Below are 22097 nucleotides of genomic sequence, written 5' to 3' on the forward strand. Positions count from 1 at the left end.
CAGCCTGGAAACAGGAAACAAACTGTGTTGTTTTGTGCCCAGTCGCCCGCGTCTAGAGTACTTCAAATAGGAAGCATTGAATGCTGTACTCATGTTTGGGACTTCTACAGATTGTACTTCTTCTGAGAAGAATAGAGATGATTTTAGTGTAAGCTCATATGCATCCAGCAAAGAGCTTCTGACTCCAGCAGATGTCTGGGAATATTTGATGCAGAATGGTAGCAATTTTGTTTTGTTTCGGGAAGGAAAGACTATCATAATCCAGATCCAGCTGTGCCCGCGAAAAAGCAAAAAGTATTGCTTATTTCAAGGAAATAAGGAAAACTGTGAGATCAGGGAAAAGGAAATAAGCGGTCCCAGATTTTTAGCGCGTGGCCCTGAAAATTAAAGGCTGAACAATTCTTCTTTCTTCTAAACCTAACAACTGTATTTTTGAAAATGTGACTTTTTTGCTTTGACTGAAGCAGTCTTCATATTCCGGTTAAGGTTTGAGTAAAACACAAAAAACTATCAAGAATGAAGTAGAGATAAAGGAATTTCTGAATTGACTGATGAGACTCCATTTTAAACCGTGACAGATTTCCTAAGACTGGATGTTTTAGGAAGGGGGTGTCAGTGGGTCAGATCTTAAGTGTTTACAGCCGTTTGCAGACAGGTTGCTTTTTACAGCCATTTGGTGGCAATAGCTGTGTCTGCACCGTTTCGGTGGAGGGGAGAGTTTGAAAGAAGAACCAGATGCTGATTAACAGGTTGTTAGACACTCAGAGCACAGGGACTACCACAGAGCCCGTACCTGGTGAAGCTGTATACATTGTACTGTTTTTTCTGGCAATCAGCAGTTCAGACATTGCTCATTTCTCCCAACAGGCCCCTGGCCAGTGCGTTTTGTTCTCTGCATCTTTGAGTAGCGCTTACCGCAATGCTTTGATACCTAAAGAGTAGTACGAACCTTTTGTTTTCCTCTATTTTTGCATAAGGTCCTGTTTCAGTAATAGATTTTCTTCTCACATCACTTGTAAATACTTTACAGAGGGAGCAGATAACATTCCAGGAACGGTAGCATGGGAAGCAAAAGAAGAAAATACCGTCTACTTGAAGTGGTTAGAGCCTACAAATCCAAATGGGCTGATACTAATGTATGAAATCAAATATGGGCAGCATGGAGAGGTGAGGATTTGACGTTTCTCTGTTAAGAGTTACTGCTTTTATCTCTAATTTATACACAAAATGGCGTGCTGCACACCAAAGATAGTAATTCTGATTCTGAACACCCAGCACCAACCACCATGCCATTTCTTTGTTTTGTTTAACAGTTTTTGAATTCCACAACTCCTCAAGAATGAAGGAATGTGAAGATATTAACGGGAACTGTAAACTACTTCTTTTCTTTTAGGAGAAGCGGGAATGTATTTCCAGACAGGAATACAAGAAGCTTGGAGGAGCTAAACTAACTCATCTGAACCCCGGAAACTATTCTGCTCGAGTTCAGGCCACTTCATTAGCTGGAAATGGGTCGTGGACTGAGCCAGTCTCTTTCTATGTGCAACCCAAATGTAAGATGAATGATTGTTGGCTGCGTCAAACCGCGGGACTATTGTCTTTTTAGTGATTCCTGATGTTTACATATGTAACTGGGCATATGAGCCTCTTGCGTGTACTCTGAATACTCATTTGCTGGATGTTTCTTTGGGATTTCTTCTCTGTTCTGTTTTTCGGCAATTTTGACAACCAGGAGATGTATCTGAGGTGTGGTCCTTTTCTTGCACACATTCTCTATATGTGAGAGGGGCACACAAGTGGTCGGTGTGTAAAACACGCTCCTGTGGCTTCCTATGATGCACAGCTCTGTTGGGAATGTAGTTTTAGCCATAACAACACAGAGTTGGATTCTACAAAACCTGTGACAATAAGGCAAACCTGCTTTAAATTGCAAAATAATACACGAAACAAATAATTTGTTTAGAGGCTGGCAGGTTTTTTTAAATATGCTTTGTGGTGTGACCTGTTCTGAGTGATGTTTGATAAAGATAACATCCCGATGAAAGGGTGGTCTTGACAATGGGAGTAGTTTATATTTTGAAAGAACGTCACCATAGTGTCCACAAAGACCCTCTCAAGAACTTCTGCATTTAGTTGTAGAACGGATGCATCCACAGGATACTGGAGCTCCCATCTTTTATTCCTTTTTGGTTTTCTAATTGCTGGACTTTGAAGAAGTTGAAGTAAAGAGCAGTGTGTGCATATTCTGAATATAAGTATAAGCAATTGCAAGGTCATCAAAAGGTGGGAAAAAAGGTGAATATGCAAGTGTACAATTACATATTGTTCACTGAGGAATGTAAGTCCTTGGGCATAACTTGTGAAAACAAACCCCAGACAGACACTGTTCTGTACAAAATTAATACTTTGCACTGTCTGTTTTCTTCTTCCGCTCATCTGCAGTCAGGGAGTGTTTCTGAGTACATTTTTCCACATCAGACAAGAAAATGAGTACTTTGATTTCTTCCCTGTATGGAAATATACTGAGTGGGTTTTGAATGTTTCTTTGTTAGCGGAGATTTTATAGAAAGCCTGATACAATTGTTTTCTTGTTGGTTGCAGCAGCAAACTATGGAAACTTCCTGCACTTGATAATTGTGCTCCCTATTGCTTTCCTGCTCATCATTGGGGGATTGCTGATAATGCTGTACGTCTTCAACAAAAAGAGGTGAGTTGTACGTGCTTGTGGGGAATGTTTATTTTCAAATCTGTGCCCATGGAGCAAGTTAGAAATTAAAAAGGGAAACAGCCTTCAGAGGACTCGAGAAGCTAAAGTAGATTCTGTCTTGCTGGTGTTTAAAAAGAGGTGGTTTAGAGTTACCAGCGAGCATCTGGCTGCTGCTTGAGATATGAAGAGGCTTTTTATTACAGTATCGTGTTTGAGAGGGAAGAGGACGGGTTGTCAGGAACATATCCAGAGGGACTATGGTGGCAGACGCTGAACCTATATAATCACAAGCTTTGACTGAAATACAGGTCAATATAAATCATGAAAGCTTGTTTCAATTTAGGATAATTTGATTTTTGGCAAATTCTAGAGGTTTTTTGAAGTCTTTACTTCCACTTAAAAAATTACATCCTGGACAGAGCAGTCTAGGGGACTGGTCTATTGATTTGTTTTCCTCAGTTTTGTTTTTTGTAACTAGTGATTTGGTTTTTTTATTTAATTGAAATACATAATGAGAACTTAATAAAAGTCAGTGCAAATGTTCAGCCTTGCAACTTTCTAGATATGGAGGGTTTTTATTACACTCATATAAATTATACTCATTGAGTATCCCATTATTTCCAGCTCTAATTCATTTGTGTGCAGACGATAGCAGCAGCTCTCCTCAAACACTCCAGAAAGGGCTTTGTATCCAGTGAAGTACAATACCTGCTTGGCCTTCCCGTGGGCTCTCCTCAGTGAAATGCCTGATAACTCATCCCTCTTTAAATTGTTGTTCTAGCCCACAAGAATCTTCTGTCTTTGATTTTCTGAGGTCTGACCGACGAGTTTATTTCTACAGCCTGCCTCCTGCAGGAGCTCTCTCACTGCTGAATAAATATGTCTTATTCTGAAAATCACCCCAGTAAAATGCGGGGGGGCGGAGAAGGCAATGTGTGTTGTTTTTTTTAAATAAAACAATAGAAATGCTTATAAAATAGTTGAATGGAATTCCCCATTAAAAACAATCTTGTCCTTTGGTGGATCCCTTCTCTCCCACAGCAGAGCAGGTGATGTTAAAGTATGTTCTCAGCCACGGATCTCCCGGGTGCGTGGCCATACAACTGCCTGCCTTAGAGGAAGGTTACCCAGCAGCTAAGAGTACCTTGTGTTTATGCTTTTCTGGTGCTGATTTGGTATCATGAAGACTGCAGGTTTCCTGGCAAAGCTGTTCTGGGCTGTTTTCCCATTGATTATGTGAAGTAGAATAAGAACTTGGTTTGTCCCCTTTGTCTGAAAAGCTCTCCACATAGAGTAAATAGTCCTGTGTGGTTGAGCAAATGGAAAAGCTGTAGAAGAGGTGGTCTGAAATTTACTTGGGTTTAAAGATTAAAAAAGAAAAAAAAAATATTTCGACAGGAACAGTGACAGACTGGGCAATGGAGTACTTTATGCTTCTGTGAACCCCGAGTACTTCAGTGCTTCGGATGGTAAGTGTGGATTTACGCTTCTCATGCTTTTACTGTCATATATTCTGTTTGTGTCTGGCTGTGAAAGGTACGAAACTCTAAAAGGGATGTTGTAAAACTGCTTTCTCTCTTCGTTTTATTGGCACAGCCATGGAGTCCCTCATTGATAATACGTAAATGTCGCCTGTCTATTGAAACCAGGGAGTTTTTGAAATGTCTCCTGTAGTTTATTCAGCTGAGGCAACTTTGGATGCATTGGTTTCACTTTCAGGGTACTGTCTACTCATCCAGTGATGTTTTCACTGGAACGAGGAAGAATTCATGAATTCGTCATCTTTCACGTTTGCCTTTTTAAGCCTTATTCTGACCTATCGGAATAAACCCACTGCTTGTTTCTATGTAATTCTCATGTGGAAAACAGTAACGCTCACAAAAAACAATACTGTCTCCTCAATTCCCATCCCAATAAAACTCTCCAACAACCTTTCACAGTTACAGAAAGGGAAAAGCAATATTGTGGACTTCCAGACATATCACTTGCAGAAATTCTGTGTTAAAATGAGCACGGATGCTTAATGTAATACATATTTGTTTCTCTTAATATCTGCAGATTTTCTGCAGATAAGCCTGTTTTTCTCCAGCTGGCAAAACAATATTTTAAAGGTAGTTTCTAGTTGACCTAATGTATTTGTGACTGATTTATATGTTTGACGATGACAGTACATAGAAGTAATAGACCGTAGCAGTGTTTAGATCCCAGCTGGTACATTTGTGTTGAGTGCTCTGCTAACAGAGTGAAATAATCGTAGTTCTGAAGTCAGATGTGTGGGTTTGGGGGGGCATCTTTAATTTGTTACAGTTTTGTGTGGATGATAACGCTCGCATGTTTAAATCCAGGAAGTAGAAAATTCTTTAAAAAATTCTTTAAAATTGCTGTTCCTAGAACAGCGTGCGTATTTTTGGTTTTGCTTTCTGTAGGTCTGTATTATTTTCCTGTGCTTCACAATCGCAGGAGGTTGTGCCTGATAATGGTGTAAACGAACTTCCTGCCGGTTCTTGTGTTGGCTGTCCCTGAGCAGCTGAGTGAGCCTGGCAGTCCAGGGGTGCTCAGCTCTGCGTCTCCAGACAGCCCACGTGCTGGGATTGCTGTGGAACGGAGAACCCTGGAAATTCAGCTTTCTGGCTTAAATGAATTGTTTTAAAAAACAATAAAATACAAAAAGCAACCAGGTTACCACTGGAACCCTACTTGCTAGATAATTAATTTATTCCACCCCTAGAGATGTGGTTGTCTGTAATGAGTGTGTGCCCATGCTGTACGGATTATGTACACGTGGAGCTCTTCAAGTGCAGGAGGAAGATCAGAACATCAGATGAATTTCCTTGAGGCATCAGTTCTTCTGTTTATGGTTTAGTTTGCTGCTACTTCTGTAGAATTCTTGCCGGAATAGCGTTTCCAAAAGGCCCCAGGAGGCTAATGGGTTTAACCAGAGTGGCAACAGACTCTTTTACTGTTATTTTTGGTAGCGGCACCATTAGGGTTAAAGGTCTGTTGATGTTCATGCTATAATCCTCTATTTTTGCATCCTGTCACTTCACCCACCCAGAGCATGTGATACGACCGTCCCCTCCTTTGGTGACTGATAGGCAGCAGCATCAGTGACTGCTCAGATGTCTTCTTGCCTGAGGCAGTTCTCCCTCCTGGCAGTCACCTTCTGAGATCTCTCTTCTGCCTCAGATCAAAGGCTTGCAGCAGCAGCAGCAACTTCTGCCTTTACTGGTGCAACAGTGTGTGTGCAAGTGATCAGAATAGTTTCATGCAAAGAGCCTACTAGATCAGAGAGTCTCTTTCCCTCTAGTCATAACGTCAATCTGTTAATAGAGAATACAGCAGACACTAAACTGATACCAATGATCAAGTATGTTTGATGCTGTCTGGAAGAATTAGAAAACCAAGGATCCCAAGAAAAGCTCAAGCCTCAAGTATTGATTCAAGCCTCTTCCCACCCAGGTTTTGTGCTTTGAGGTTCCTTATTTCTGTCCTCTTATGTCAGTACCATAGTGAGGCCACTTTATACATTTCTTTAAGATTTATTTGTGTCCCAAGCATCTGTCTAGCTCTGTATGGGAAAGAACTATTTGCATACATCGTGCAAGGTCTCAGCATTGTGTCTAATGTTTTTTTACAAGTAAAACTGTTAGGGCAGTTGATATCGTAAAGCGGTGGGTGATTGCACCACTTGCAAAAGCGGAACATCATGGCGTGTTCTTTCTCTCCATAGTGTATGTTCCAGACGAATGGGAGGTGCCCCGTGAGAAGATCACCATGTGTCGGGAGCTTGGGCAAGGTTCCTTTGGGATGGTGTACGAGGGAATAGCCAAGGGAGTGGTGAAGGATGAGCCGGAGACCAGGGTGGCCATCAAGACTGTTAATGAGTCTGCAAGCATGCGTGAGAGGATAGAGTTCTTAAATGAGGCCTCGGTGATGAAGGAGTTCAATTGTCACCATGTGGTAAGTCATGAAAATGTGACGAGGCTGTGATTCATACAGGGCACATCTTCACTGACTGAAGTGGGAACTTGGGATTTTAGCTTCAACTCTGCGCAGCTTTATAACATTATTGTGAAACAGGAGTCAGAAAGTGGAACCAAATCTACTTTCAGACCTTTCCCACAGATTCACAGGTGTTTGGGGCTACAATATCGACATGAACTAATTAGCTGTATTTGTAACCTAATGTTTATTTTTCCTCTTCCAGGTTCGGCTGCTTGGTGTTGTTTCTCAGGGCCAGCCTACGCTGGTTATCATGGAGCTGATGACACGTGGGGACCTCAAAAGTTACCTGAGATCATTGAGGCCAGACACAGAGGTGAGTCATGAGTTGCTGGATGGTTTTTTTTTTTATTTCTTCAGTTAGAATCATCTTGAACGAAACAGCATCACGTTGGAAGCAGCAGGCAATTAGCCTTTCTTGCCCTCTCCTTAAGCTCTAAGAACAAAACATGAGCTGCTCTGTGATCTGCAACACTTGTTTTCATGAGGTAGCTATTGGAAATAGCCCAGTGCACTGCATGGAATAGGTCCCTTCTTGGGTTACTGAGTCCTGTTTTTGAGATTTGAATTAAGTCTAATCTAATTTCTCATCAAGATGTTAAACAAAAATTTGGCTAGTTGAAGCTTGCGTTTTGGGATAATTGCTTCTTGTTGCATATCCTGCATGTTGCCTCTGCTGCAAAGTGAAAATCTAGTATCTTAGCTAATATGCATACTCTAATATGAAGGCCATCAGTCTAACAGATAAAATTGCCACATAGGATGCAGGGTCTGAAGGGTGAAGATGACACATAGGTCACTTGCCACTGAAATCATAGTAGACTATGTAGAAAATGAGCTCAGCAGCTTTTGCCCTAGATCTAAAAATCGGATGTGAATAACTTAAAGGAGCAGAACATGAGCACAACACGTGCACAAGAGAGTGAAGATGGTATAAATGGAGGGTGCTGTGTGTAGCAAGAGCAGATTGCTTAAGTGATTGGATACAGAAAATAATCATACTGACTAAAAGATTCAGCAAAAAATAGTAGGACTATTGACTAAGGTCTTGACTAGCATTTATGATTCATAGTATTTCAGGTTATATTAAATAGTTTCGGTTGAATTCAATAAACTTCATAAAAAGGGACAAAGACATTATATAGAAATTACCAAAATGATGAGCTCTGTATTTGGCTTTTCTCTGTTGTATGCTGGTGCTCTCCAAAGCAGTCTGTGGTAGGGCTGTGACTAAATTCCCAGTCTTCCTTGATGGGCAACGTAAAGAGTTGAGCGCAGTCTTCTGAGAACCTTTAGAGGAGACAGGCAGGATACTTCAATAAGGTGCGGATGGGGGGCTTGCCTGGTCACTGGCTTTACCGATAATTTAACTCTTCCTCCTGGGGATTCAACTCACCTTGGTCCTTCTGGTCTTTCTTGGTTTTATCTTCTGGGTTCTGATAGGGGATGTTGCATTTGGGTCTTGGGAGCCTGCAAGTAGTGGGTACGGCTCATTATCTCAACACAAGGTAGCACAGTTTGAAAGTGATGATGGGACTGGACATGAACACTTCCCATGGAGGGTGGGTAAGAGACAGTTTAATCTCTGGATGGGGATGTGATAAAGTTCAGTGGCTTGATCTCTGTGTGCTTTAGGATCTTTATCATTAGTAGAATCCCGTATAGGGGGCTGTGGTTTTGGGTACTCTGTCAGTGATGGTTATCCAAGGGATGTAAAGCTTAGGCAAATTCACACTGGTTAGAGATGGTGGGACTTCACTGATTGTGTATGAATACCTGAACTCCTTCATCCATGAGATTGAGAATGGCAGAAGCCATGTATCCCTGGATGCTAAGGAGTGAATTAGCTTCAGAAGAAATTGTCCCATAACCTTTTTTGCTGTTTACAAACAGAAGTAATTTAAGAGACATCTGATTATGGAGGACTGGGGAACAGGAAATTAAATCATTTAACATTTTCTGGTTGTTTGTGATGATGGTAAAACAGTAGAAATCTCTAAAATAAGCCCTCTGCTTTGTATCTCAGAACTTGTGTGGCAGAAGGATAGACATTTAAACTCCATAGTTGTAAGAACATCCTTATACCAAAAAGTCTTTCTGTCTCATATTCCCTAAAATAGAATGACCTGTTATAAAAGAACTATTTGGGAGATCTGTTTGTAACCCAGCGTGATATGGCCATTTTTTGGACTAAGCAGATACTATGTGTACATAATGATGAGTTTCTGTTTAGCCTGGCTCATAGTATGCTACGGTTTGATGTAGAAGTGGTTACTCTTTTGTTTCCCCCTTACCTGTTTTATCTTAATATTGCTCAGAGTAATCCTGGCCAGGCGCCTCCAACTCTGAAGAAGATGATTCAGATGGCAGGAGAGATTGCTGATGGGATGGCATACCTCAACGCCAACAAATTTGTTCACAGAGACCTTGCTGCGAGAAACTGCATGGTGGCAGAAGACTTCACAGTGAAAATTGGAGGTGCGCTTTTGTGACTTCTGTACAAATAAAAAACGTCATCCTGAGAAATGGGCACCTTAGAAGGCATTTTAATTTTTTTGAAAGACCTTTTTGAAACTTAGCTGTAGTTTAAATTTCTGCAGGATGAAATGTGTTCCTTATGAAGGCTTGTTATGATTTAAGACCTGTGAGCAGTCAACATGGAGTTGAAACTCTTGGAATACCTCTACTTGCTGTTGTTCCAGTGAGGAAATTGTATAGCGTGTGGGTTTAAAAAGAGGTAGTGAAGCAGTGATTTGAGGTGCAGATGCTGCAGACATCTGGGTGGATGGTGTTGTTACCACTGGTGTGTCATTCCCTTTGCTGTTAATGCGTGAAAATAATCGCGCCTCCTGGTTATTGATTCAAGAATAAGAATTTTTAGGATTATTTTAAAGCATTATCTGATTTGGAAGAGGAATGTAAGGCTTGACTTCAGCTGGATGCTTTCCAGTCTGAACTGGAGTTCTGCTTTCCAGACAACAGAATGGTTTTTCCTCTGCTCTGCTGTTAGAACGCCACTTTTTTTTCCCTTCACCATCCCTCCAGAATAGTGCCAGATGAGTTTTTTCAGACCTCTCTCCAGAGAGGGTGATTTTAAGCTTTTGGCTGTTTTTGAGTTATGCATATTAAAATAACATGTATAGCAACAGCCTTCTGCTGTAGGAAACTAATTCTTTTTCTCTGAGCTTAACTCAGCTATTTTGATAATTTGTGTAAGTAATCCTGTCATTTGGGAGAAAGAAAAAATGATTTCATTTTGAGTCAGTTAATTAGGAAATAAGATCTTTGGGGGATTTTGTGCATTTTCTGCAGGTTCGGGGGAAGTCAGCCTTGAATCCTTCCCGTTCCAGTTTTCTCACTCTTCCTCCCCCCACCAGCATGTTTTACGATTCTTTGAACTGAAGATGGTGCGTTTCTTCCCTTTACCGTGGTACATGGTTACCCCGAAAACATTTCGTGAAATAAGCTGCACTGCTCTCATTTATTTATCGATATTTAAAATCCCTTCATATAGAACCAGTTTAGGAGTATCTTGACTGCAACATGCCAACTCAGACTGTTTAGATCTCAGAGGAGGAGCTTTATGCTTCACTGTCCTATGCTTGTTGCATATCTGTTTCTTATTTGCATTACATTTCTAAAGAATTTTCCATTCAGCCAGGATAAAGTCACCCTGGTGTGTGGGAGTGATGGAATAGCTGCACAGATGGGCTTTTAGTCATAATCTCTGAGGGTACCAGTGTCCATAGCAGACAAAGAACCAGAAGGATCAGTGGTCGGTCACTCATCCAAGTCGTAAACTGGTAATCACGCCTGTGAGAACTGGAGGAATTCTGTCCTCTTTCCACTCCACTTTTCCCCCCCAAAAAAGGGGCAACTACAGGTCTGTATTGATAAAAAAATGGATTTTGCCCTAGGACCGCTGTGTTAGCAGACGGCATTTAACATTAGTAAGAGATTTGGTGCCACCTGATCTATTTACTTTTTGGTTAGCGTCTGAAAACACAGTAACTGGCTTAAATAGGCTAGTCCAAGACCCAGCAGTTTGGTGTGCATCAGGCTTACTGTTCAGGAAAAAAAGTCTGCATTAAGTCTGAATTACAGTCAGGAGATGCGCATTGTTAGATCCAGGTCTTGCAAATATTTATGTATTTACAGCTAAGGACGTGCCTGTAACCCAAAGTGTGTCTTTAATATTGGTCTGTGTTAGCCAGCCTAATTCTCTGTAGCATTTGAGATGGAATATTGTACAGGAACTGGAAATCACCTTTGGAAAGAGAGGAAAAAAAAAAAGGCAGCATTTCCCTCAACATGTGAGATTCTATTAAGTACTAAAGGAGCTCTTTACACTCCTTAAAAAGAAATCATTGAATTTAGAGAACAGATTAGTGACTTGTATGACCTTCAGAAGACTTAGCTTACCACAAGGCTTGAGCATAAATCCTGGAACGTTTCATATTAATATATTTAAAATATTCAGTCTTCTCACCCACTGAAGTCAACGGTAAAAATGTCTATTGGTTTTGTTTGGGGGGGAAGCTCACCAGCCCTAAGGCAGCAGGTAAAGTGCCTGCAAAGTAAAGTGTCCTGGTAACAGACTGCAGGTTCTTTGCACCAAACTGTCATTCTCTGCTGGCTACAGTGACTTGTACTAGGGGAAATGTTCATCATTTTATCATGTAAACTTAAAGCATTTATACCTTTCTAGATTTTGGCATGACAAGAGATATCTACGAGACAGATTATTATCGCAAAGGAGGGAAAGGTTTGCTGCCTGTCCGCTGGATGTCCCCAGAATCACTGAAAGATGGAGTCTTCACAACGCACTCCGATGTCTGGTAACAAAAAAGGGGTTCTGAAAAACTGTCTTTCCCTCTCTGCTTTGTAGCCTCTTTTCTTGTTTCAGTAGGCTTAACTAAGTATACTGCTTCTCCTGTCTCTTCAAAGGTAACTCTCTCTTCCACTGTGAAGTACTTTGCTTTATATTTCATATTTCCATTGCAAAATCAAGAACTCGTGAGGTTGAATTCTGCCCTCGGAGAGAGCAGAATTAAATGGATTTCCAAAACTGGAGGTGGCAGCACGTTTCCTGCTGTGGGTTGTAAAATCAGTTGTACAGTGAAAAACATTGCTTTCACCTGGAAGAGCAAGTTGTCATTTTTCAAATTGCCCTCCTTCAAGAAAAGCATTAGAAGTTGCCAAGAATATAGGAAGGTTCATAGTGCTGACCTGCTTTTCTATCAAAACCTTCTGTGTAAATAACTCTACTTTCCCGCAGATGCTTTGTGTACACTAGCAGGTTTTCTCTTGGGAGTTTTCCCTTGTGTATATCCTTCTCCATTTGGAGCTTTGTTTGCTTGTTTAATATACCACGAGATGCAGAAATAGGTTTTTTTTCTTTAAAAGCACATTGCCTAGTTGCTTTATCTGTGAAGTTATTAATAGAGGCATTCAGGAAATTTCAAAATACACTTCTTAGAAGAAGTAATACTCTGGAACAATTCTCCCCCCACCACCACTTCCCCAAACTTTTGCAGATAGGTAGGGAGGACTTGGCAGGAGATGAACGTGCACTGGCGAAACCTCTACTCTGTCTTTTATGGTTTCTCTGCCTTCCTAACAAGATGTTTTTACTGCTGATCTGTTACAGAATTGGCAGCTGATTGCCTCCAAACGTCTAGAAGCCCGTAGAATGGTGTTTTAGTAGTAAACTGCGTTTTCTTTAAACAGCTTGAGGATTTTGGAGTCGGTGGTCTGTAGTCCACAGCACCAGCTTTGAGTGAAACGTTCGTAAGAGGAATTACGGAGCAAGGGAAAAAGCAAAGCACCAGAATGTTGCTTAAATTTTTTTACATATGGCTAGTAACTTATTTATGAATCCAGTAACCCTCAAACTTGGAAAGCGGTGAAAATAACCACTTTGAGTTGAAGGGGAAGCCCTGTATCAGCCATTCATCTAATGGAACAGCACAGGCGTGCTTTTGGCAGTGTCCCTGCAGTAAAAGAATTTTGGGACTTGTAATGGCTTCACAAAGCAGACAGAAATTTGGACTATATCACTAGAAAATCCCCAGATGTAGAACTGAGCGAGCCCGGAGCGAAGAGCTGGCAGACCTGCCCCTTCTTGCCGCACAACAGCAACTTTGAAGCCCAGCCGTCGATTCCAGCCATTGTATCAGCAGCGGCTGCAGCCTGTCAGGCGTGCGCTGCGCTGACGTGCTGCGCTGACGTCCCGCGCTTGTTCCATACACGCTCTCCTTTTCACCTGTGACTGCTAAGTGACGTTACTGTTTAAACATAACTCAAATTCCAAACAAAAAAACCCACAGATGTGACGCCAAATCAAGCGTCAGAGGTAAATTAGTACTTTAGTTGTTGCAGGAAGTACGTGAGTTCTGCCTTCAACGTTAGGAAGATTTGGTGTTCGTCGGTCATTCAGTCCAAAGCAAAGTCGAGCAAAAAATATTGCAGTTTATCAGCGGGACAGTCTGAATGAAATATCCTAGCCAGAAGTCACATCAAGGAAAGTAGCTTACTGATTACAAGCTTGGAAATCTTAAGAGGAGGAGTAGTAAAATCCGACAGACTTTTACTTGAAAGTACAGAGAGGAAAAAATTGCTTCATGGGGAGGAGGGTCCATGGTTCTCATCAGTATTTCAGACAGTTCCTCCTGGGGGTGGCTTGTCATCTTAATTGTTAGAAGTGACTTGTTCGGAAATTTGGCTCGCATAGGTGTACTATCCTGAGGTACAAAACGCAGGACTATGCTGTTTGTTTAGAACACGTATACATCTGCGTTTGCCACATGTATCCCCAGCTACAGATTCAGAAATTTCAACCTGAATTCCAAATGTCGTGGAGCTTGACTTGCCACTGTCATGAGATAGTGTCTATTTACTTGTTCTGCTTATGGCTGAAAGGATCATTCCAGTTTACCTCTTACTGACTTTTAGACAAAACACAATACATTGAAGGTCTCTTCATGCCAGGAGAAATTACCTGACTCCTTGCATTTGTTCAGATTTTGAAGTTGCTTCATGTGAACTGTGTAGCTTGGCTGTTTTGGGGGCCATTTGTTTTCATCAAACAGTAAAAAATGTTGAGCTTGTTTTTCCTGCCTTTTTGGTAGGGTATTGTGACATCTGGTTCCGTGTTCTTCGAGATAAGTTTTAGAAGCCAAAATGTCAAAAAGACAAAACTGTGTGAGTGGTCAGAGTCCAAGATTTATAAGCTGTAAGGTGAAATGGCAAACGGCAAAAAGAGTGTCTGGAGGTTTTGAAGGGTGGAGCTTTATTTTAGCAATTCATTCTTTTATTGCTTTTCAGACTGAAGAATGAGGTAATTAGACAAGACTGTTTTTGTTGTAGTTAGGGAAGGAGAACATTTTAAAATTCATGTAATACTGTTCAGGCTGAGAGTGTATTTCTATAAATAAGTCCTCGGCATCTTGCATTCTTTCAGAGCTGGTAGTTGCCTTGAAGGAGCAATGTAAGTTTATTTGTTGTGATAATATGACTAGTAGGTGTGCAGGACTTGTTCGCATTATTCCTGCAGCGATCAGAGTAGCTTCAAAGGCACCAAAATGTTGAGTTGACCCTCTGTCCCTGCCTGCCCTGGAAGGCAAACAACTGCAAGTCTGTCTGTGGCTTCTGGCTCCAGATACAAACCATTTTAGATACAGTGGGTAACTGAAAGATAAAACCACTCTGCCATAACCAGCTAATAATACCGGGCTCCTGTTTTCACAACAATACCCTATTGAAACCAGGCTTTTTTTCCTCTAAGCTTGACTCAGCACTTTAGCCACAGAAGGCAAGGCAGCATCTAGGTTTTCTTTCTTTGCACAGCAGCTCTAAAAGTAGATGACTCCTCAGCGCAGGACAGACAATTTGAGCCATGTCTGCTCAATAAACTAATTTTAAACGGAGATATTTTTAGAAAGTGTCAATACTTACGTCCAAACCACCCAATTACATAACTATGCTTATCTTTCTTCGCCAGTAATCAATTCCTATTATTAGACAGACTTATTTTTTTCCCTTCTGCTGTCCTTTGTAGTTAGTTGGAAGGAGCTAGAAGCTCTGTTTCAAGAACATAGTTACACACATGTTGCAAAAGGGGTAACTGAGTTTCTCCTGGGGGGGCTTAAACTTCTTGCTGCTGAAGCAGCAAATTAGGGTCTTAGTACAAGAAGCTGGAGAACGTTCACATTTCTTCCATGTCTTTTTCAAAAATTGGTTTTGTTGCTTGCTTCTGTGAGTCGAATGCCTTGATCCTTACTTTGCACTTTTGCCTCAGAATGTGGATGAAACCAAATGAGAGTGATAAATGGAAAGTACTGCCCAAGAAGTGTTTTTGTGCCTGGGGAACAGAGGTTTGTTGGTTTGCTTGCTTTTAGTGGTAGGCAGATGAGATGCCCAGGTGTGGTGGTGTGCATTTGCTGTCTGGCTCTCGGCTCACTCGAGTGGTAAGGGAAAAATGCAGCTTTTAAATCAGATTTGTGTGACTCAAGTATTTCTGATGAAAAGCAGCTTGCAGTGGAATGAGAGCTTACAGTTCTGCATTACTGCCTTCTCAGCTGCTATCAGGAGTACCTGAGATAAGTTACATGAAGATTTTTAGTTTAGTTTTTTTAACATACGTATTTTTTTCTTGCTATATCTGTGGCTTGGGGGGGGCTTGTGGAGCTCACTTTAAATAACCAGTCTCTGCAACTTCTCCACCTGCTTAGAAGGTTTGATTCCCTGCACGCAGCTACACATGGATCTTTTTGCAGACTTTAATGATCAGGTGTGTCTGTCCAGCCTGAGGTCCTCTGTACAGCAAGTGCGGAGAAAGGAACAGAATTTTTTAATTTTTTTTTTCCTTACCTGCATCTTTGCTTTTGCCCTCTCCACTGTTCTTCCCACCTCACAGTGCACCTAAAGTCTGAACCCAAAGCTATGGGAAAGGGAGATGAGATGTGGGCTGATTCTTCAGGCAAGCTCGCAGCTTAAGCCTCCTCTGACTTAGGAGGCTTCTGATGAACGTGGTGACCTTGTGTGGCTTTTCTACTGATTGACCTGTCCAGAACCAGTGTAACCAAGTCATACTGGACCGCTGAATGATCATAATCATGACCAGCTCTGAGCTGTAGATTATGGTGTGAAAAGTGGAGATGGATGTTACCAGTCTTTTCTTACAGAGGCTGTTCTGAAGAATCACTCAGAACTGGGAGCCTGTTTCTCACTATTGACTAGAAGTGTTTGAAGTCAACAGGCCCTTATGCTACGTGACGTGGCTAACACCGTAGCTGCATACTTTTTGAGCAATTGGAATTTTTTGGTAAAAGAAAATGCCCATTGACACCTGCCTGCTCAGCGTCATCTAAGAAAAATAGCCTTGTAAAGATTGCTTGGCTTTCTAAAGTTCTGATTTGTTTTCCAGGTCTTTCGGTGTTGTGCTTTGGGAGATCGCAACGCTAGCGGAGCAGCCATACCAAGGCATGACCAATGAACAAGTGCTCCGCTTTGTGATGGAAGGAGGTCTGCTGGAAAAACCAGATAATTGTCCTGACATGCTGTAAGTGTCAACAGTTACCTCTGTTCTCAGTGCACACTTTATTCTTCCTGATCCCTTCGATGTTTGCTTCTGCTCCATCTACCAGAGGAGGGGTTAGTAAAGAGTGAGAGTAATGTGAGGTGCTGCTTGAACAGTCTCGTATTTTACAGTAGTTAGAGGTACCAGAAAACAACTTTGCTTGTGGCCAGAATCTCACTTTGGCCTATCTCCCCTAATAAGGAAACAAAACCTAATCTGTGTGTTCCTGAATAAAATTAGACTTAATAAAAGCTCATAAGTGACGTTTGCTACAGCAGAAGACTTTGTGCCTAAATCTTGTCCTTTCTGCTTAAAGTAATTCTGTTGAGCATAAAGAGGAAAAAAAGAAGCATAGGACGAGCTGAAATGTATTGTGCATAAACTGGGGGAATTCAGCTTTTTGGTTCAGCATACAGAAAGATGAATGTATTGTTCCTTTGTCTGAAGTGGCGTTGGATCTGCTGTTTCAGTCACAGTGCTCATCACATTGAGATAAACAAATCTCCCCTGCTAACAGTTTCCCTTCCTGTAAGCGCAGAAAGAAGTGGGCAGAAAAACCTTTGCCTGCCCCTGGAACCAATACAGAGCCTTGCAGCAGAGGAGGGTGCGCAGTGCAGCGGGCTTCAGTTTTTAGCTTTACATTGCTGAAATACTTCTGCTGGCTTTTGTGTGCAGCAGTTTCGGTTGTTCAGACTTTATTACTTTGATATACTTCCCAAACTGGCTTTTGGGAAGGAAATACTGCGTCTTGCAGTTATTGAAATTTGTTGGAGGCCCACAGAAGGGATACAATCACTTAAGGGCCTCAGCTGCTTGGGATTCTTAGGAAAAGAGCTTTTTTGGCTGGATCCTTGGCTTTGGTTTCAGATGACAGGCAGTGTTGTTTTGTTGTTTGAGGGGGGTGGGTGGTATATGCAGGGGGAGGTGTAGCTGCCATGTGATTCCTCGGTTTCACATTCTTTCCCTTCCACGATGCTGAGGAGAATTTCTGGCAGTCAGATTGACTGGAGATTGTTTAGCACAGTCAGAGCGGTGTAATGGAGGGGGGGAGTAGGCAGAAATGGGGGAAGAACAGGGGGTGCAAAGGGATCGGCTCCCCGAGTCCACAGGGAAAAAATACCTCTACAGTGCAAGTAAACTCGGTAAGAGATTATGAGAAATTCCCCATTAACCTGGGGCAGGTGTGGTATGAACAGGGCGGCAGGAGGGGAGTTACAGCAAGAAGATCTCTTTACTGCAGCCCACCCGGCCCGTTCTCCTCCCTCCTCCTCCTCACAGATAGTCCTCTGCGTGCTGGGTGTTGCTACTGGATGAATCCATTTTCAGGGTAACTGGCTTGTGAGCTGGGAGAACTGGGTTTGTGTCTGGCAGAGCAAACCTTTGCACGGGTGTATAACAGCAGAGGCCTGTTCTGTGCCGATTTTAATGAAGAAGCTGTTCACACGTTAGTTATGGCCACCAAGCCTTCAGCCCGACATTGCGGAGGTACAGAATAAAAAAAAAAAACCTTCCTTTGAATTTTGCAGCATCTCTCTATCAGAACAAGGAACAGGGCTGAACTCAGAACTAAGGCACATCCACTTTAGTGGTGTCTCTTTTTTTGGTGATACAGTTGTGTATAAAACATCCTGATTCTGTCCAAAATGCAAAGAAAAAAAAATAATTGAATGTGTTGAGCTTAGAAGCTTATTTTGACTTGCTTTAGTTCCCTTTCAACTTGTTTTGCCTTTCTATTAGGACAGACACCCAAACCTGCTGAAATCTAAACAGGCTGTTGTAGGAATAACAGTAGGGAGCTCCAGGAATAATCTTCACCTTTGTTCCATGCTCATGCGTTTGGCACCCAAAGCACCTATTTTGCGTTACTATGGTGCTTTTCTTTACCATGTTTTCGCTTCTTTCCCTGCCTTCCATCCCGTTTTCCCAAGACGCTGTAAAGACGCTGTGCAGCACTCGGTAACCTGACGAGTGCTGCCAGCCTTGAACCTCACCAGTGTTGCTGCTGCAGGCGCAGAGACCTGGGCTGGAGGCAGAGCTCCTCTCCCCTCGCCCGCTGTCTGATAACCTGCTGCTCAGCACCCACCTAACAAGAAAATTGCACAATGGACAGAAAGGTGCTTGTAACAGAGTTGCAGAGAGTCCTGAAATTGCAGAGGGACCTTGCCGTGCACCCCCAGGCAACTGCTCTCTCATCACTCCATAAAACTCTTTGTAAAACAGGGATTCCTCTTTTTTGTGGAGGTTCCTAAAGATTCTGTGTAAAGACAGGTCTCTTGGCATGTCTGTGCCAGTGGAAGGTGTTTTTTAGACAGCACAGATTCTTACTGGTGGGGGCTGAGTGGTCTGTAATACTATAATATTAACTCACAATATTACCCCAAGCTGTCCAGAAAGCAAAGTCCACCTCCTGCAGGGAAGTCAAGGTGCGTCTTGTGCTTGGTCCTGTGTGAAAGCAAGCGAGAAGGGGAGCCAGGAACTGTGCTTCTGTGTATCTCCTGTGGTAGGCTACAAATGCAGAGATACTTTTTTCTTTAAATTAGTTTTACTTAGAAACAACTGAAATTATGGGCAGACCACAAATTTACCTTTCTGCAGAGAGAGGGGAATATGCTGACATACAAAAACCTCCGGAACAGGTGGAGGAGGTGGACTGCTGTGGGGAAGCTTGGATGAGAATAGAGAGAAGAATCTTGCTGCAACTGTCACCGAATCTACTATTTTTAACCCTGCAGATTACGTGACTGTTGACACAGCCGTGCACGCTCCAGCCACAGTGCCGCGGTTTTCACAAGGGTCTCTTGTTGCCCCCCTGCACGAATGCTACGTGGTGCAAGCGGTCTTGGGTGTCCCATCTCTCCTGAGACTGCAACAGCAGTAATGGTTGTTAGTGGCTCTGCTCTGCTAGCCCCTGGGAGCAGCCAGTCAGTAGGTTTAGATGGATCAGAGACCCAGGACACTTGAAGAACAGGAGAGGTTCTGTTCCGCAGCTTGGTTGGATCGGACGCTTGTGCAAAGGGGAATTTTACGGCACGGTTGTCTTGTGCTTCAGAGAGGTGGTAAATCCCTGTGAAAAGGCTAAGCACAAAGGGAATGGTATTTCTAGAGGCTTTTTACTCTTACGCAGGGTGAAACAAGACTCAGCTCTGTTTATGCTACGCCCTCTTGGCATAGTTTGCATGGTTTTACAGACAGAACCATGCAATAAGACAGATGGTTCAATAAGATGGTGCCAGGAGGAGCTTTGCTGTTTTTCTCCTCTTCCTGTGTAATAAGCTCTGTTTTTATGTACTCCCATTGTTATGGCAGTGTTCATCAGGTGATGGCTGCGTGGCAGGAAGGTTTGTTACAGCTGAAGCTTTCAGACAGTGTGTTCCCATGGGGCTTTTAAAAGTTGTGGAGGCTGGAATTCCACTCTGTTTTTGAAGCAAAATTGCTTCCCCCACACGTATTGTAGATGACTAGACTATTTACACACTGCTGATTTTCCCTTTGTTCCTGGCGAGCGCTCGGTTAGAAACCAGGCTCTGCCATGCAGAGGTAATGTCAGCACGCAGCAGCAGAACGGGAGAGGTCTATTCACTCCCCCACCCCCCCCAAATCAAGTCTGACCCAAAGCACAAACTCAAATGGAATGCGGCTTCTATAGGAACTTTCCATTTTCTCTTTTTTACTGTCTCAGTGCAGAAAGTAACTCGGTTTCTGCTCAGTTCTTTGAGCAGAAGATGCACGGGAAGGACACTGGCTGTTCCTCTGTGTCGTGACAATGCCTCCAACTTCCCCGAGCTCACTTGCCACCGGTCAGAAATGTACTTTATAAAAGTGCTCAGGTTGTATTAACAGCCTGTAAATTCTTCCATTGTCTACTGGCAGGGTGTTTTTTTTGTTTAAGATAATGTAAGCAAGGTCTTTCAACCCACAGAGTTAAAAATAAAAAAAATAATCCTTTTATGGGAACTCTGTAGGGTTTTTAAATCTGGAATGGCTTAAAAGAAACATCACATGTCCTTGTTTGTGCTGATGTCACATGCATTACTCCACTGCTTGTGGTATCTCCTTAGCATTGCCCTTAGGCCTCGGGGCGACGCGCCAGCAAATATCCAGTGTTCTTGGCTCCGGCTAAGGCTTCTATTCAGGGACGCAGCAGTCAGCTGGAAAGGAAACAGCAATGAAGTAACAGAAATGGATTTTATATATTCATGTCTCAAGCTTTCCTCCTCGTTTGTGGGTGAGGGTATAGCGCAGTTTTAGAGTTCGGCTTCACTTTCGCTATGAAAGGCGTTTTAAAGACTCAGACCCAAGCAATAGTTTAACAGTGTTTATATGTCTACGTGCCCATTACAATACAGCATTGAGTGCCCGGGGAGTTCTCCCAGCACAGATTGGTTTTGCCAGCTGCTTTTTGGGTGTCACAAGGCTGTGCTCAGGTGCCTGACTTCTGTTGATGCAGAGTTGTGCCAGCTGAGCTCTAACAGCGGTATTTGTGGCTTCAGATGCACTTCAATTGAGATTGCTTTTGTTTCGCATCCCAAACACTGGTTCACCTCAGCTGAGAACATAGTGCGCCCTGCGAGGAAGCGCAGCAGTACTTCCCAAGGAGCGCATTTCCAGGGGAGGGGATTGCTTTGCTTTGGTTTTGTTTCAGACGAGGGTTCCCAGCCCCCCGGGCCCCGCTGTGCGCAGCGATGCGCAGCAATGGGCCTCAGAGCCCAGGGCTTCCCAGCTGGGGGACAGTCCTCTTGAAGGGTTTGGTCCAGAGCAGGGACTCAGGAGACATTAAGACATTACTCCGTGATGGACTTCAGTGCTATTCAAAAAAGGAGTGAATTTTTGTTTGGTTTTGTCTCTTTTTTTAATTAAAAAAACAAAAAAACTCTTCCACACGCTGCTGCAGAGCTCTAGTAAACTGCTGCTGGGGCGTGAGGCAGTGAGAGCTAATCAAAGCGTGAAATAGAATTGCTTGCTTACTTGCTGAAAATCTGTGGAAGTTATGAAAATGGTATTGTTTATAGAACTTATAGAATGTAGGATTTCTAGAATCAAAACTAGAAGTTTAGGTGCCCTGGCAGAGGTGGGGAGGGGAGCCCAGGCTGGGCGCTGAGGTCTGCCCGGGACCGCAGGGAAGTCAGAGATGGGGAGGATTCTCCGGTGCGTTACCTTACCTGAAAGAGTTTTCTTTGGTGGTTTTTTTTAAGATCCGTTCTTATTGTAGCACAGAAAGTAGTAGTTTTGGCCAGTGGTGACTTCCTACACACAGCATGTTCTTCCGAGCACTGTGTACACAGAGGATTGGCTCGAAGAATTAATGTTAATCTTCCTTTTCTTATTTAAATTCATCCTATTACTTGCGCTGTGTTAACAGAAGCCATCCCTATTCCACCTTTGCAGACAGTGAAATCCTTTCTTGTGTTGTGTTTAAAGCTCAGGGCGATCTCTCAGGAATATCCAATTTTGCAGTGTCATGAAAGTGCTGTTTTCATTATGTACGTATTACTGGTTCATTTTGTGGTTTTGTTTTGCCAGCATGGGACATTGTACAGATCTAATCATGGATGTGCTTAAACAGATGATCTCACACGCCGTAAAATATTAATGCATCCCTGGCTGTAAATGAAAACAACATAATTTTAAAATAAAAGATTAGAGAACATCTTGGAGATTGGCAAACGTCTTTGGGGGATTACAATTAATTTTAATGTAATTTTCTTCTTTCAGGGGAAAAAAAGCGGTGCTTTACCTTGTGTGTATTTCTGATTTTAATTGTTTCCAAGACCCTATTGATAGGGATGGGCCCGGTGGTTTGAAAAAGGT

The 22097-nt window shown here is 42.6% G+C and overlaps 1 protein-coding gene across 5 annotated transcripts in view; it reads left to right on the forward strand.

Annotated features, from left to right (window-relative positions):
• IGF1R (insulin like growth factor 1 receptor) overlaps window positions 1-22097 on the forward strand; it is a 195494-nt gene that overhangs the window by 165108 nt on the left and 8289 nt on the right. For 3 of the 5 annotated variants that reach the window (XM_054214926.1, XM_054214930.1, XM_054214929.1), the window contains 9 exons: window positions 1031-1167; window positions 1394-1553; window positions 2602-2707; window positions 4106-4176; window positions 6438-6667; window positions 6915-7025; window positions 9028-9187; window positions 11418-11547; window positions 16137-16271. In XM_054214926.1, coding sequence (XP_054070901.1) covers window positions 1031-1167; window positions 1394-1553; window positions 2602-2707; window positions 4106-4176; window positions 6438-6667; window positions 6915-7025; window positions 9028-9187; window positions 11418-11547; window positions 16137-16271 — 1240 coding nt within the window. Of the gene's footprint in view, window positions 1-1030; window positions 1168-1393; window positions 1554-2601; window positions 2708-4105; window positions 4177-6437; window positions 6668-6914; window positions 7026-9027; window positions 9188-11417; window positions 11552-16136; window positions 16272-22097 lie in introns of those variants that run through there. The other 2 variants (XM_054214927.1, XM_054214928.1) reach the window with 2 other exon arrangements.

This window comes from Rissa tridactyla, chromosome 9, assembly GCF_028500815.1.
Source record: "Rissa tridactyla isolate bRisTri1 chromosome 9, bRisTri1.patW.cur.20221130, whole genome shotgun sequence".
NCBI classification, from domain to species: domain Eukaryota; kingdom Metazoa; phylum Chordata; class Aves; order Charadriiformes; family Laridae; genus Rissa; species Rissa tridactyla.